The sequence below is a fragment of the Protopterus annectens genome, chromosome 6.part0 (assembly GCF_019279795.1).
Source record: "Protopterus annectens isolate FY-2018-M chromosome 6.part0, PAN1.0, whole genome shotgun sequence".
Taxonomy (NCBI): domain Eukaryota; kingdom Metazoa; phylum Chordata; order Ceratodontiformes; family Protopteridae; genus Protopterus; species Protopterus annectens.
In genome coordinates, this window is record NC_056737.1 from 801,212,567 (window position 1) to 801,229,545 (window position 16,979).

Here is a 16,979-nt window from a genome sequence, read left to right on the forward strand (position 1 = left end):
TCTGCCAGAATGTTGGCAATATCTGTGGGTTCAGTGCATTTTGTGTCATTTTGGACTAACTCTGAGCATATCTGGGAGTTTCCACCCAGGTTTCTAACATAGCTAAAAAGGCCTTGTGATTGTCTTTTGTGTCTTTTGCGATTTTTCTCTCAAAGTTGGCCTTGGATGATTTTATGAGTGATCGAAGTTTTTTGCTAGTACTGATCAGAGATGCCTTCCCTTTTGGGGATTTTGCTCTGTCATGTAGTAGCTTCCTCCTCCTGTTGTAAAGTTTGTTAATGGCTGGGGTCCACCAGACAGGACGCCTGCCTTTGTGGGAATGGGTCTTGGTTTTATTAGGGATTGCATGATCCATGCATTCTTGAAGGTGTCCGTAGAAGGCATTTATAAAGGATTCAGCGGTGTGGGTTGTGGTTTCCACTGGCCCAGGGGCCTTGAAAGATACCACTTCAGTCTTAAGAAGCGTGAAGTCGGCTTTTGACAAATTCTTCACTGTGGTCTTCTGTGCAGGGGGTGGGGGTGGGATGTAGATTTCCAGTGAGATGAATTTATTGTCTGATCTCACCAATGAGGGGTATACTTCCGGTGTGGAGCATTTTGTCCCCATGTTTGTGATGATCAGGTCTAGTATATTATCTCCTCTTGTGGGAGTGGTGACTAGTTGTTCCATCGCATTTGAGTTTATGAATTCTAGGAACCTTTGGGCTAGGGTGTTGGGGCTTGAGTAATGTTCCCAGTCTATGTTTGGGTAGTTGAAGTCTCCCAATATGATGGTATTTGGAGAGACATTCATACTCTCCAGTGTCTTCAGGAAGGCTGAGTGGGGTTCCTGAGTTTGAGAGGGTGGTCTGTAGCATGCTACAAACTTTAAGGCAGTTTTGCCTATGGTTAGTTGCACCTGGATGGTCTCCGATGCTTCATGCGTTGCCACTAACCTGGAGGTGTGGGTATCTTTGATGAATATGGATACTCCCCCTCCTTTTGTGGTTCGGTCCAAGTTTTGGGGCCGGAAAGCATGATATGAGGTATAACCTGGTAGTGCTGGGGTGCTCTCAGGAGCCTTGAACCAGGTCTCAGTAACTGCACAGACATCGATGTTCTCCATACTGAGGAGGACTTCGAGAGCGTGCATCTTGAGGTTTAGACTTCTGGCATTGAGCAGCATTACCCTTAGTTTTTTTTTCACTTGTGTTTTCTAGGGAGGTGGGTTTGTCTTTTGAGCCTTGCCTAAAAAAGGCACTATGGGGGTGGCAAGAGCCTTGGCCAATATCCGGAAGCCCAGGGGTGACAGGTGCAAGCCGTCCCTTGTGAAGCAGTGTGGCTTGTCAAGCAGAAATTCTACAGAAAGTTCCAGAACATCTTCCTGTGACATATTCTTTTCAGCTGCATCCTGTGTCATCCATTGCTCTTTCATATGGGAACTCACTGGCCTATCACTCCACAACATTGACTCTGTCAAAGTTGCCACCATTTCCTGTTCCTTCCTTTGTTGTGCAGTTCCGACTAACGTTTTATACTGATTTCCTATTGAAGTCTCCAGAGTATCTTCATGTGGCAACTGATCAGATGCTTCCCGTTCCACCTGTTGTTTTCCTTAATTTGGGGACTCACTGTTCTATCATGCTGCCAGATGGATTTTCTACTCTAAATCCTTCACTTCACATGTAATCCATATTTCAGTTTCTATTTCTTTAACTTCTCCACCACTAATCCTCTTTTTTACTTTACTCCTTTGTTTTCATATTTTTTTAATTTTCCAAATCTCAATGCCATTGCCTATATTTCTCTTCAACTATCTTTGGTGCTGCTTTTTATATTGATTAGTTTTGCTTTCTCATTTGCATAAATATTGCACCATATTAAATCTATTTTCCTTTCCCATGTCCATATTTCTCCTTCAGCTGTCTCCCGCTCCACCTGTATCTCCTTAATTTGGGAACTCATTGTTCCATCATGCTGTGACATGACCTGTGTTAGACTTTCTTCAATAAATCCTTCACTTCACAGGTATTCCATAACTTTAGCTTCTATGTGTTTAACTTCAGCATAGCTAATATTCTGTTCTGTGCTCCCCCTTTGTGACCTTAATTTTTGTATTGTGATTTTTTTTCAAATATGGGTGCCCTTACCTATATTTCTCTTCAGATATCTTTGGAGCTGCTTTTTTGTATTGGTAAGTTTGGCTTTCTCCCTTTTTTCCCATGTCCATGTTTTTTTATGCCTTTCAAAAATCTTTAGGTTTTGCTGTTTATATTTTTGCACTTCCTCAGTTGCTTCTTTTTCCAAATGACTCAATGTTTCTTGGTCTACATAATGTTTTTCATGAATCTGTTGTATTAATGAACACAAATTTGCTTTTGAAGCTATTGACAATTTTTCTTGTGCAAGATGTTTTCTTCCTCTAATTTTTCTATTAATCTTTTTAAATATCTTCTGTCTGGAAATTATGGGCTTCTTGCATAATAGTAACGAGAGATAATTTCTTTCTTATCCACAACAGCCCACACTATCATCTTTATGGCTCTTTTTTGGCCTGCAAATTTCTGTGGGCTACTATTTTCTTCTACAACAGGGGGGGCATCCTCCTCTGATCCTGGCCTTAACCCACTGTAGGAATGCTTCTGTCTTGAGGATTCTACGCTGTCATCTTTTCTACTCCTGGCACCAGTGCGCTTACCAGGATTGGATGCATTTTTATCCTGGGACTTGGGCATCTGGCTATCTTTTTATATTTGAATCTACTTATGTCTGTGATATATGCTGTATAATATACAGTCTGTATATCAGTGTGTCTTGGTGAGAGTTTGTAAAAACAAGATATGTCTCATGGAAGTACTTATCAAGACTTGAGGATGAATTCAATTCCAGCAATACTACTCTCATTTGCTTATTGATTTTATCATCTCTCCATCTGGCCCTTGAAATTTATTTACCTTGATATGCCCACAGAAATTCTGTACCCATTTTTCTTCAAACGGTAAAAAGAATTTGTAAGTTTGTGCCATCATTTGCAATTTTAAATTCTGGCATGCAGATAAAATCTGAGGTGCCTTACAAAGGGACTGATGAAGTCTTGGTGATGTATCAGTATATGGGGACCACTGTCAGCTCAGACAGTGAAACATTTGAAAGCTCTTTATAGTTCTTACTGAGAACTACCAGAGATTTGGGGTCTTCACTGATACTGTATATTAATTTTAACATGATGATTTTCTGATTGCAATGTCCTTAGTGATGTAGTTTGTTTCTCCTTTCTGTTGCCTTGATGTCTAACGTCTAGCTTGACCAGGGTCTTATTTTTGTACTTTTGAGACTTCAGCACTAGCAGAGGAGTTTTTCCTTGTTTCAGTCACTTTTTCCTCCCCACCATAATCAGTTCTTTCTACAGAATATCTGCTTCCATGGTTTTAACGTTCTCTCAAAAAAGGCATGCTTCTAAAGCTTTAAGCCTTCTTGATGCAGAAGTCATTCTCTTAAAACATGTTCCAATCCAAGACAACCTGCACATTTTGAATTGCAATTCTTTGGTGTTAGAGTCATGTGACACAGTCACAGTTGTTAATGGTTTTCTGTGGAGAGGACAAAGGCCTAGATCTGTTTTTTCTTTAGAAGATGGAAAAAAAGAAGTTATGTACTCACCATAACGTTCCATCTGAATAGTTGTACTTCATTTGTCTTCAATCTGTGGTAATACGGATCCGTATCGGATCCGAGCCGGCAAAGATTACTAGCATCAGCTCCGAGCTCCAGACTCCTCCCCTTACCCATAACACACCTCCCTTGCCTTACATCCCCAGATCGAGTTTGCTGAACTTACACTTATAACATGACCTGATAACATACTTTTGATCTTTACTTACAGCCCTTAGGCTGAACATGCGCCAAAGGTCCGGGGGAAGGAGGGAGGGATGGTTGAAGACAAATGAAGTACAACTACTCAGATGGAATGTTATGGTGAGTACATAACTTCTTTATCTGAAGTAGTTTATTTCATTTGATCTTCAACTTGTGGGACAGAGTCCCCAGCTACTAAACACCTGGGTGGCCCTCATGGAAGGATATTCTGGAGCAGCATGGAGCCAAAGGATGCTCTCCTTCTAGATGTCAAATCCAATTTATAATGGGAGATAAAACGTATGAGATGAGGACCAAGTAGCTGCCGAGCAAATGTCATCCAAAGACACCCTAGACCAGAAAGCTGCAGATGTAGCCATAGACCTAGTGGAATGAGCTTTAACCTGACCTGGAGGAGACATGCATTTGTCCTTGTAGACCTGCAGGATGCATGAAGAAATCCATCTAGCTATTGTGACCTTGGAAATAGGTTTGCCCAAAAAGGGTCTACAGAATGAAACAAACAATTGATGAGATTTATGAAAAATTTTTGTCCTGTGTAAATAGAATCATAACTGTCTGTGAACATCCAACGTGTGTAGTTTGTATTCCATCTTGTTGGTAAAATTGGGAAAGAATACAGGCAAATTTATCATCTGATTGATACTGACTGGTGATGCCACCTTAGGAAGAAAGGATGGATTGGTTTGAAGGGAAACTCTATTGTTATGAAAAATCATGTACGGGAATTGTATGGACAAGGCCTGTAATTCCAAAACCCTCCTAGCAGAGGTAATAGTGACCAGAAAAGCTGTTTTCCATGATATAAATTTTAGATCAACATTAGCGGCAGGCTCGAAAGGCGTGGCGACCAGAGCTTGGAGGACCATAGTAAGGTCCCATGGGGGAACAGGATCTTTGACCGGGGGGGGGCATAGCAAAAAGGTGCCTTTGATGAAAGCTTTACACAGCCTAGAAGATGCCAAGGATGCAGAATTCTCGTCCATAGGAAAATGAGAAATGGCAGCCAATCAAACTTTGACAGTAGAAGAACTAGCTCTGTGCTGGAAAATATCTGCTAGGAAATCAAGAATAGCGGAAATAGGAGCCATGAAAGGATCTAAACTCCTCTGAGGGGCCCAGAAGGAAAAACATTTCCACTTGCTGTTTTAAACCTTTCTGGTTGAAGACTTATGAGCAGCTATCAAAATAGACTTAACTGAGGAGAAAAGTCTGGGAGTCCTAGCAATCACAGGAACTGGAGCAGCCAAGCCATGAGCTTCAGGCTGTCGAGATTTGGATGAGGTGCCCCTGATGGGTGTGAAATCAGATCCTGAAAAGGATCTAGGTTCCAAGGTGGAGCCAGAAGGTGAGACCAAAGGAAGGGAAACCATACCTGGCGAGGCCAGAATGGGGCAATGAGGATCACCTTGCTCCCCAGTCGACAAGCTTTCTGCAGAAACCTCGGGACGAGAGGGACTGGCGGGTAAGCATACAAAAGACTGGGAGGCCAAGCAAGAACTAGAGCTTCTCTGGGGGACTCCCCCAGCAGGGGGTTCAGAGTGAAAAACCTGCTGCACTTTGCGTTTGAAGGAGATGCGAAGAGATCACAGCAAGGTTGACCTCACTCACTGAAGATCTGTTCCACTATGGACAGATTCAGAGACCACTCGTAAGGCATCAGAATGGTCTGACTTAGCCTGTCCACTAGAATGTTGGACCATCCCAGAATGTGCGTTGCGATAAGAAAGCGAACGGTGGAGATCGCCCACTCCCACACTCTTATGGCCTAGCAACAAAGGGGATAAGATCTGGTCCCTCCCTGTTTGTTGATATACCAGACTACAAACATGTTGTCTGACTGAATAGCAATCGTCTCCAGGGGAAGAAAGGTGTGAAGGGGCTGCAACGCTAGAAGGACCACCCTCATCTCTAGGACATTGATATGCAAACTGATCTCTATGGGGGACTGCAGGCCTTGGACTGTCCTGCCCAAACAATGCCCCTCCCCACCTGAGTTGGGAGGCATCCGTGGTCACTGAGGCTTGGGCCGCGGCTGGAATGAAGGGTCGTCCCTCTAAAATGTCCAGAGAGCTCATCCCCCATATGAGGGATGACCGACACACTTGACTTAGTTGGACAGGATAAGTTAGTGGTAAATCCAACAGGGACTACTGAACCGCCAAAGTCCACTGAAGAATCCGCATGTGTAGTCGGGCACATGGAAGGAGAGTTATGGTCGCCGCCATCAAGCCTAGGGGCCTCAATACAGATTCTGCTGTCGGGAGATGAGAATGGTAAATTAGGGAGACATACATCCTGAGGTTTTGAACTCTCTCCAAGGTCAGGAACACTTTGCCCTGGAATGTGTCTATCCTGGCACTAATGCAGTCTTATCACCTGTACAGCCTCTAGTAGAGATTTGGATATGATGATTGTGATACCCAAACTCAGGGCAAGTGTCATGAAGTAGACATGGGAAAGTAGACTTCTCGTGGGAGCAGTGAAGAGCCAGTCGTCCAGGTACGGATAGTCCTGACTTCCCTAAAGCCTTAGGTGAGCCGCTACCACCGCCATCACTTTGGTAAACACCTTGGGGGCTGTGGTGAGACCAAAGGGTAGGGCTCGAAATTGGTAATGATTGGCCCCTAGCTAGAAGTGGAGGAATCTCCTGGAGCTTCTTTGTATTTTTATGTGATAGTAAGCATCCTGGAGATCGAACGTGCACATCCAGTCGCTCTCTTGCAGGTATGGCATGATGGACTGTAGTGTGACCATCTGGAACCTTTCTTTGGCCACTGACAAGTTCAGGGTAGAGAGGTCCAGAATGGGCCTTAAGTCCCCTGTTTTCTTTGACACCAAAAAGAACCTGGAGTAGAAACCCAATCTGGACTGATCTGGGGGGACGGTTTCGATGGCTCGTTTTCCTAGCAGCTTGGAAATTTCCTGTGCTGCTGCCTCCCTTTGCATGGGTGGAACATCCAGAAGGAGTTTGGGAGGTGTTGGAGAACCAATGAAGGGGATAGAATATCCTCTGGATATGATTTGCAGCACCCAGTGGTCTGTTGTTATGGACTCCCATGCCGCTGGGTGCAAGGACAAACGTCCCCCGACTGCCTCCAGAGTACAGCATTCAGGCAATCCCTCAGGGTTGCTGCCTGGGCCTGTCCAAGAAGGGTTCTCAAAACCCAAAGTTTCGCAGACCCCCTCGGCATCTGGGACGGCGTCCATTCTGTCCCCCTCTGCCTCTGGTGGAAGAAGAGCCCTGAGTGTCCCAGGAATACTGAGACTTCTGGAACCACATCTTCTTTTGCCCTCTCTGGTTCCGGGAAAAGGACCTTTCAGGGATAGAGAAGCGGATCCCGATGGCAGACAGTGTCTTCCTGTCCTTCTCACTCTGGACTAGCATCTCCTTGGCAGTCTTACCGAACAGAGTCGAACCATCATAAGGGGCATTAGCAAAGGACGCCTTAAAGGGTTCAGTAAATTGACATAACCTAAGCCAGGCGTTGCGCCTCATGGACATGCCAGACCCAGCTGCCCTAGCCGTTCCTTCCATTGCATGCGAGAGGAGTCGCATGGACGTATTTGATACTGCTCTCAAAATGGCCATTTTTGTGGACAACAAAGCCTTGTCCTCCTGCGAAATGGACTTGGGTGGAGACTCCTCCAGCTCCTTCACGAGGTCACGGTGGAGTCTCGTGACATGGGCCAAGTAGTTCAGTGCCCTTATTGAAAAGGTAGCTGAAGCATACACCCACTTCCCTAGTCGGTCCATCATCCGAGACTCTCGGTCAGGAGGGTGGACCGAGGAACTTTCCTGAGATAGTTCCCTCTTCGTCACTGCTGCTACCACCATGGCATCCACTGGGGAGCCCTTGCTCCAGGAAGGCCTGTCTATAGGGTGACTCAAAACCTTATCGGGGCGCTTGGGGATTGGCTCCACGGTATCAGCTTCATTCCACGCCTGCGAGGTGATGAAATCCACTAAAGGATCCATGAAGGGGGTTACCCAAGACATAGACGGGCCCGTGCCAAAGGCCTCCAGAAACACAGACTCATCAGAGGAGGGCTTGGGGGCAGACCAACCTCTCCGCTGGCGCAGGATCTCCATGATGTCTCCAAAGGAGACATCATCGGGAGGTGACCTTGTGGAGCCCTCCCCCTCATCTAAGTCTGTGTCCTCGGTTAGGGACTCAGGGGAGTCCAAGTACCTCCTCTTACACGTATGCTTGTGCAGCACATCTCCCGTGGGCTCTACTGGGAGTGCTCGCAAGCCATCTGTTCCTCTGGGGGAACCGTCTGGAGCTCTTTGGGCACAGGGCTGTCCCTCTGGTAAGATGACAGGGACCGTAGACACAGCCGAGGGGGTCTGGGTGGAGCCCGAGGGGGTGGCCAGGGGCCTCGATCCGATGGAGAGGACCCATTCTACCACACTGAATACTGAAGGGGAGCGGACCTCCTGTGAAGCCAATAAAGAGGCCGGTCTCCCCGGGTCCAATGCAAGAAGTGGAGCCGGTCACGAAGTGGCCGGAGCTCCAAGAGAAGGAACCTGGACAGATAACGTCAGAGCCGATGGTAAAGGTTCCACTCCCTCAGATCCAACCCCCAAGCTCCGGCTCCGAGCCAAAAGCACCACTCTCATTTCCAGAACACTAATATGCAAGTTGGTCTCTTCAAAGGACCAAGTGCCTTGGACTGTTTTCCCAATGAAGTCCCCCCCCCACCCAATCTGGGAAGCATATGTGGTCACTATGGCCTTGGGTTGAGGGAGGATAAAAGGACAACCTTGTAACAGCTATTGTGATTACATCCACCAGGAAAGGTACCATTTGCATACCTGGGCTATTCTTATCTTCGCTGACATGGGTTGAGAAAGCACTGACCATTGTGTTGCTAGCATCCACTGTAGAACTCTCATGTGGAATCTTGCTAAAGGGACTAAAATGGCTGCTGCTGACAGTGAACCCAAGGCTTGCAGAATCAATATGGCTGACATTTTGGTACTGCAAATTATTCTTCTGAGCTGCATCCTTATTGTTTGCATTCTTGATAGTGGAAGAGAAGCTACCATGGATTCTATGTTATCACTGCTCCTATGAATTCTAATGTCTGGGTTGGTTGTAAATGAGACTTGTTGTAATTTATGGTTATTCCGAGATGTGAACAGATTTGTATCACCTGAACTTGAGCTTCTATCAGTAGATGCCTGCTCGGAGAAGTAATGAGCCAGTCGTCTAAATATGGAAACACCCGGAATCATTGCAGTCTCAAGTGAGCTGCAATCACTGCCATGCACTTGGTGAACACCTTGGGGGCTGTGGTGAGGCCAAAGGGCACTGCTCTGAACTGAAAGAGACTGGCTCCCAGCCAGAAGCATAAGTACCTTCTAGATCTTCTGTTCATCTTTATGTGATAGTACACATCCTGAAGGTCTATCCAGCACATACGATTGCCCTTGCCCAGAAAGGGCAGAAGGGACTGAGCCATGACCATCTGGAACTTTGTCTGTCAAATTGACTTTTTCAACTTGCTGAGATCCAAAATCGGTTCTCCAGTCCCCCGTTTTCTTTGACACTAAAAAGAATCTTGAGTAAGTTCTGGATTCTCTTTGGTCTAGTGGGACCTCTTGGATGACTCTTTTTTTCTAGCAGCTTTTGTATTTCTAATGCTGCTGCTTTCTTGTGATTGGGTGGAACATTGGGAGATTTTCTTGACAATGGAGGAGGTAAGAAAAGGGAATTATATTACTTCTGGAAATAATTCTCTATAGCCAACTGTCTTTTGTTACATCTAGCCAGGCTCTCAGGTGCAGAGATAAATGACCCCCAAATGCCTCCAGAGGTAGGCAATCGGGCATCCATTCAGGAGCACTGAAAGTGTCTGTTGGAAATGGAATCTCTACAACCACGGTATTGTGAGCATCCTCTGCCATAGGAGCGTCATCTTCCATTATCACTCCCCCCTCTGCCTCTGAGGGAACTACCTCGATAGGTGTCCTGGAAAGGATCCTGAGATTTTCTGAACCACATTTTCGACCTCCCCTTTGATTCCTGGAAAAGGTCCTTTGAGGGGTCAAAAAATGCATGCCCACTGCAGACAAGGTCTTTCTATCTTTCTCACACCAGGAGAGTGTTTCCTTTATTTTGGGGCCAAACAAAGAAGTGCCATCAAAGAAAGCACCGATGAACGATGACTTGAAGGGCTCTGTAAAATCACACAGGCACATCCAGGCATGCCTCTGATGGAAATACCTGAACCTCAGCACATGAAGTGCATTCTGCAGTATGCAAGATAAGCCTCATGGATGAATTAGATATAGCTTATAAGGTATCTAACTGAGAGACTTCTAAAGATTGAGCATCAGCAGTTTCAGTTCCAGAAAGAGATTTCGATAGCTCTTTAATCAAATCTCTTTGAAACCTCATGAAACGTGCCAAACATTTCAGTGATCTGACTGCAAAAGTTGCTGAAGCATGAACTGCTTCCCAAATCTGTCAATTGCCCTATGCTCTCTTTTTAGGAAGATGGAGGACTCTGTTCTGCAAGTTCCTTTTTTGCAGCTGCTGACAGGATCATGGCATCTACTGGCACCCCTTTACTCCAAAATTCCTGGCCTACTGGTAAAGCCAGAATCCGGTCTGGCCTTTTGGGGATTGGCTCAATCATATCAGGTTGCTTCCACTTCCACCCAGAAATCAAGTCAATGAGTTCATCGGCGGGTGGAGTAACCCAGGAGGTAGACGGGCCATTCCCAAAGGCTTCCAGAAATACTGATTTCTTTGGAGAAGGTTCTTGGGAAGACCAGCCACCCTTCTGCTTAAGGATCACAAGAATGTCTTCAAATAAGACGTCATCAGGTGATGATTCTGGGGACCCCTCTCCTTCATTGAAATCAGCATCCTCAGTAACTGACTCTTGAGGAGAGTCCAAGTGCTTCGTTTTGCACTTTCTCTTTTCTAGGGACTTCCTTTGTGGGGTGGTCCAGTGAAGTATCGGAAGAGATTAAGATACACTGCTGGGTAGTCTTGAAGCTTTGAGCTGGCTGTCCCTGTGCTGCTGAATGTTGAGGATCATGGTGCAAAGCCATCTGAGAAGATGTGGGTGGATCCAAGGAGGAAGAACCCATATGAACTGCCGGAGCAGAAAACACTGTCTTCACAACATCAAAGGCAGATCACTCTAGGAGAAGGAAGACAACAGAGCCAAGACAGTGAGTTTCTAGCTCGTTGCCTCCCTCTGCCCCAAGATCAATCCACCCAAGGTCGAAGTCAAAGCCGAACTGTCCAGTGTTGAATCTTCGAGAGGAACAGTTAGCTCCAAAAACCTCAGAGTCGTCTCCATCCTCCCAGATCTGACAGGGATGCTTTGGCTCAGAGAGTCATCCTGCTCCGAGGATGTTGGAGCTGAAGAACTCAGAGGAATATTCGGATCCAAAGACGCAAAAGTGGCAAACGAGATCTAGGAAATGTTAGGGGTGGTGCATTATGTGTAGGAAAGAAACTCGAGAGTTTATTGGAGGCCATGAGCTAGTATAACGGTTGAGTCAGACCTCAGGATCGGATCCGATCCCATTAGTTGAGGAATGAACGAAAACTGACAACATCAGATCAACTGTATAATTAAATCAACAGCAGAACTGGGCACAGATATTAAAATAATTCAATAAAAAATTCAATAAAAATGTTTCCTTGGAATAATTAACAACTATGATTTAAAATGAATGTTGTTTACCTTGATATGCCTACAGAAATTCTGTACCCGTTTATCTTCAAAGAGTAAAAAAAAATGAGTGTGTGCCATCACTTGCAGTTTCAAATACTTACATGCTGTTAACGTCTGAGATGCCTCATAAAGGGACTGATGAAGTTTTACACATATTAATGAAGACAGTGTTGGAAATTTTCAGCCAGTATTGGTTATCTGATAAAGGTGAGATATTACCCATTCATTACTGCTGCAGTAGTGATTTTCCTCACAGTAAGTTACTACTGCACTGCTTAATAAAACTGACTAAGCACTTGTGAATTTAGTAACACTGTATCTCTTCTGTCTATTAATATATCAAAAAGAATCTGGACAATTCACCCCAAACATCTGTGTTACATATGTGTCTTTGCTCTGGAAAGAGTAGAAAGAAACTGCCCCACTCATACATTTCAACCTCTTAGAGCAAGAAATCTGGACAAACCCATAAATAATAGAGAGAACAAAGGCCCAAAAATTAGGGACAATTTTTACATACTGCTCTTACAAACTTAGAAAGTTGATATTATAACTGATTTTGCATTAGCATGAATTTTCTGAAGGGTATGAAGTCTGAAACACAAATGTCTGCCATTATTGTCTGATTTCAGTCTTAAATGATTTGCCAATGCCTTGCCAGAAAACCACAGTTTTATGAAAAATGGACAAAAAAATATGGGGCAAAAATCTGGACATTCTGCGAAAATCTCTACAGTTGAGAGGTATGGCCTCCACCCCTCTTCAATTAATGAAATACATACACAAGCAATCTGAAGAGTTCACAGCATCTGTACTGATCCTTCTCTCTTGCTCTATCATCTGTTTTAACTCTCCCATGAAATGCCTGTTTCTTGCAGATAGTTAAGTATAGCAAAGTGATTAACTTTGCTTTTGATGGAAAGCTATTGCTAGCCAAGATGGGAAAGCACACAACACTCATAGTATATCTGATGTACAAAGTGGTAAAACATAATGTGGATTTTTCACAGCAGATTATTTTTTATGCTCCAGAATGAACAAATGAACTTAAAATACAGTGCTTCTGTTTCAATCACTGCACTGTTAGTCAGTGCTTATACACGACTCCTGTCATACATTTTGCTGACAAACTAAACGTTTAATAATTCTACCATACATTTAAATTGTTTTTGCATATGAATGTTTCAATAGGTGTTTAAGAAAACAGTGCAATAGCTGCCAGCTGCTCTGCAAACAGAACATAAGTAAATTTAACAGAATTCAACTGCAAAATTACACAGCCTAAAATGACCACATTTTTGATTACCTGGGAATTAGAAGCCAACTCAATGGATCGACAAACTGTGTCCTGGGTTGGAAAAACAGGCTCTGTATTTCCTGTATAAATTTTAAAACATGAATGTTTTAAAACAATATGAAATCAAAAGTTTCAGATATTACATTTCCTGCTGAAAAAGAAACAAAGAGATTACGTGCTAGAGGGCCAGTCATTATGTTTGATTGCTCTGTATGTTTGACTAGTTGGTATAACTGCCGTTAAGACTTGACTTGTGAATGTATAAGACTAATGCACTACTTAAATTCATCAACAGCACAAATGGCAACATTTCACAATGACCTACAGCCATTCTGAAAAGCCCTTATTTAAAAAAGACATATATGCACTTTGAGATATGGCCCTGTAAGGTTACTCTACTTTCACTATTTTTTCTTTTATTTCGCAGTATACCATCACAAATTTTATATTCATTCTTATATAACAAAAATAGTAAAAAACAGAATATTGTAAGAGAAAGGGAAATGAAAGGAATAAATGTGCATTAGGGCAGGGAAATCAGACTTACAACGAAATTACCTTTGGTTAAGGGAAGGGAAAGCTATATAACATAGTTAAAGAAAAAGGCAAAATAATTAAATAATCCAACACTTTGATATATGTAGACTTGATATTTCCATTCAGTCTCTTGCAATATCAAGTATATAAATACTTTACTAAGCAAAAGCATTCTACCTCAAATGCTGAAGACTCCAACACCGTAAATGGTGCTGAGTGAGTCAGAGCAGGAGATGGTTTTAAAGTGTCTGGTGTCAGATGCTTGCCTCCGAGACTCCACTGATGCCAAAAGTCTTGGTGTTGAATAAGTTGGATTGAATATGGTCAGTACCAAGGTCTCAGCACCCACAAGTACCTAGCTGACAGGTTCTGGGTGTGATATTAGCTCCAAAACAGTCTGTGAAAAAACTGGGACTGGGAAAGGAGTTAGTACACGAGAATGTGGGCCAACCCAATCTACCCTAGAAACAGAGCTGGATGGAATGATTTGGTTGACCAGAAGGATGATGTGGACACAGGGCAGGAGAAAAAGAAGTTATGTTCTTACCAAAACGTTCCATCTGTTTTGTCGATCTTCATTCATTCTTGACTGATGAGTTCGGTTCCGACCTCTCAGAACCAACTCAGCCATTATACATAGCTCGGGCCAGCCAAAAACTCTCGCGCTAAGGCTCTACCCACAAAGCCTCTCTCTCCATTACCTCAGATCGAGTTTGCCTAGTGTATAAGAAAATACAGAAGCCAGGTCTAAGGTCCGGACCTCCAGGAGTCTTTTGGAGGGGCAGGAGGGTGGGATGTCAAGAAATGAATGAAGATCGACAACACAGATGGAACGTTGTGGTAAGAACATAACTTCTTTATCTGATGCTGTCAATCTTCATTCATTCTTGACTGACAGGACAGAGTCCCTAGCTACTTTAGGCCCCAAGGAAGGTATTCCTGAGCACCATAGAGCCAAAGGATGTTGTTCCCCTGGAGACCATGTCTAACTTGTCATGAGTGATAAAGGTATGCAGAGTAGTCCAAGCTGCAGCTGCACATATGTCTCCATAGTAGCTCTGGAATGGAAGACAGCTGAAGTGGATACAGATCTTGAAGAATGAGCTCTAACAGTAGATGACAACTTGAGTTTGTTTTGGTTGTATACAAAGGTAATACACTCTCTTAGCTATTTTGACAGGGTGACCTTTGATACAGAATTGCCTAATCTTGGTCTTGAAATGATAGAAATAATTGGTCTGATCTATCCAAGTAAAAACATAATTGTCTGTGGACATCTAAAAAGTGTAGACAGTACTCTCCTTTGTTCGTACATTTTGGGAAGAAAAACAGTAAGTCTATGGACAGGTTGATATTAGACTCTGATACCACTTTGGGAAGGAAGGTGGGATTGGTTCTAAGTGATACTCTTTCTTTGTGAAAAATGATGCATGGATATTTCACACATAAAGCCTTTAATTTTGAAATTTTTCTAGCAGACGTGATAGCTACTAGGAATAGAGTCTTCCAAGATAGGAACTTGAGGTCACAAGTGGCTGCTGGCTCAAAGGGCTGTCAAACTAGACACTGTAAGACTAAGGTAAAATCCCATGGTGCTACAGAATCCTTGAAAGGGGGTTTTAATTGCAGAGTGCCTTTAAGAAAAACTTTCACAGATTATGAGACATCAAGGAATGGTCATCAAAACTGTCATGAAAATTTGAAATGGCAGCCAAGTGAGCCCTAATTGTAGACGTAGAAGCCCCTATTTCAAATAGGGTTGCTAAATATTCCAGTATCTTGTCAACTAAGGCCGAGAAAGGGTCTATGTGAGTAGCAGTAGCCCAAATTGAAAATCTTTTCCATTAGCTAAGATAAAGCTTCCTAGAGGATGTTTTATGGGAGGCCAGAAGTATCCATTCCACTGGAGAGGACAAGTTATTCTGCCTGGCAATTACTGGAATTGGAGAAACCAAGCCGTCAGCTTGAGATTTTTAAGATTGGGATGCACAAGACCCTGAGAGCGAGACAGTAGGTCCAGAGCTGGGTCTAGAGTCCAGGGGAACTGAACCACATGAGGCCAAAGAAAGTGAAACCAGACTTCACGGAGCCAATACGGTGCAAACAGAATCACTGTGCTTCTCAACCATTGGGATTTCCTCAGAAACTGTGGAATCAGTGAATAGGGGGAAAGACCTTGGGGCCAATTGAGAAGAAGTGCATCTATCTGGGACTCTCCGTGAGGGGGACTTAGGGCAAAGTAGCTGCTGCATTTGTGGTTTATGGGAGAAGCGCACAGGTCGCAGCAAGGCTGACCTTATTGATGAAAGATCTTTGTTACTACGCTGGGATTGAGAGACAACTCGCGAGGCAAGAGGATACATCTGCTCAGTTTGCCGCAATCATGTTGGAGTTCCCCAGGATATGCATTGCTATCAGAAAGCAATTGGAAGCGATTGCCCACTGCCAAATCCTTAGAGTTTTCCGGCATAGAGGGTGCAACCTGGTTCTCCCCTGTTTGTTGATATACCAGACTACAGACATGTTGTCTGATTGGATTGCAATTGCCCCTGAAGGAAGGACAGCTTGAAATGCTTGCAATGCTAAAAGCACTGCTCTCAATTCTAGGATGTTGATATGCAAACTGGCCTCTTGCGAGGACCAAGTGCCTTGAACAGTCTGTCCCAGAAAATGCCCCTTCACCCACCCTATCTGGGAAGCATCCATGGTTACTACGGCCTTGGGCTGAGAGGGGGAAAAGGAATGACCCCATAGACTGTCTTCTGGCTACATCTACCAAGATAATTCCTTCTTGCAACAATTTGTTATCAAGACTGGATGGGACATGGGATGTGTTAGAATTGACTATTGTGATGCCAACAGCCACTGAAGCAGCCTCATGTGATACCTCGCTAGGGGAACTAACATTATTGTCGCTGCCATGGATCCCAGAGCTTGTAGTACCAGATAAGCAGGAACTCTGTTTAGGGAAATGATTATCTGAAGTTGTGTTTTGAGTTTCAGCAGTCTGAGGAGAGGAAGGGAAGCTGCACAGGATACTGTATTTAACCTTGCTCTAATGAACTTGAGATCCTGTGTGGAAGTCAATTGCGATTTTTCTTTGTTGAATGAAATGCTTAGTGTGTCGGCAAGATGTTGAGCAAAGTCTATGGTGTAAAGCAGCGGCTATGAGGAGCCAGTCTTCTTGATACAGAAACACACGGAATCCTTGTAGTCTCAGATGAGCTGCTACAACTGCCATACATTTGGTGAATACCCTAGGTGCTGTGGTGAGAGATACCTTCTGCAGTGTTTGTCCATTTTTATGTAGTAATATGCATCCTGAAGGTCTATAGAGCACATCCAATCATCCTTCTCTAGGAAGGGAAGGATTGACTGAACCGTGACCATCCGGAATTTTTTCTGTTGTACAAATTTGTTCAGTAGGCTGAAATCCAAGATTAGTCTCCAGTCCCCTGTCTTTTTTGGCACTAAAAATAATCTTGAGTAGAATCCAGATCCTATTCGGCCAGGTGGGACGACTTGGATGACTCTTTTTTTTAAAGCAGCTTTTGAATCTCTAGTGCTGCTAGATCCCTCTGACTGG

At 43.9% G+C, this 16,979-nt stretch overlaps 1 protein-coding gene across 1 annotated transcript in view; it reads right to left on the reverse strand.

Moving 5' to 3' along the window:
* LOC122803898 (protein SIX6OS1-like) overlaps positions 1-16,979 on the reverse strand; it is a 2,044,062-nt gene that overhangs the window by 1,018,792 nt on the left and 1,008,291 nt on the right. The window contains exon 7 of the mRNA XM_044073582.1: positions 12,866-12,936. Within this exon, the coding sequence (XP_043929517.1) occupies positions 12,866-12,936 (71 nt within the window). The remainder of the gene's footprint in view (positions 1-12,865; positions 12,937-16,979) is intronic.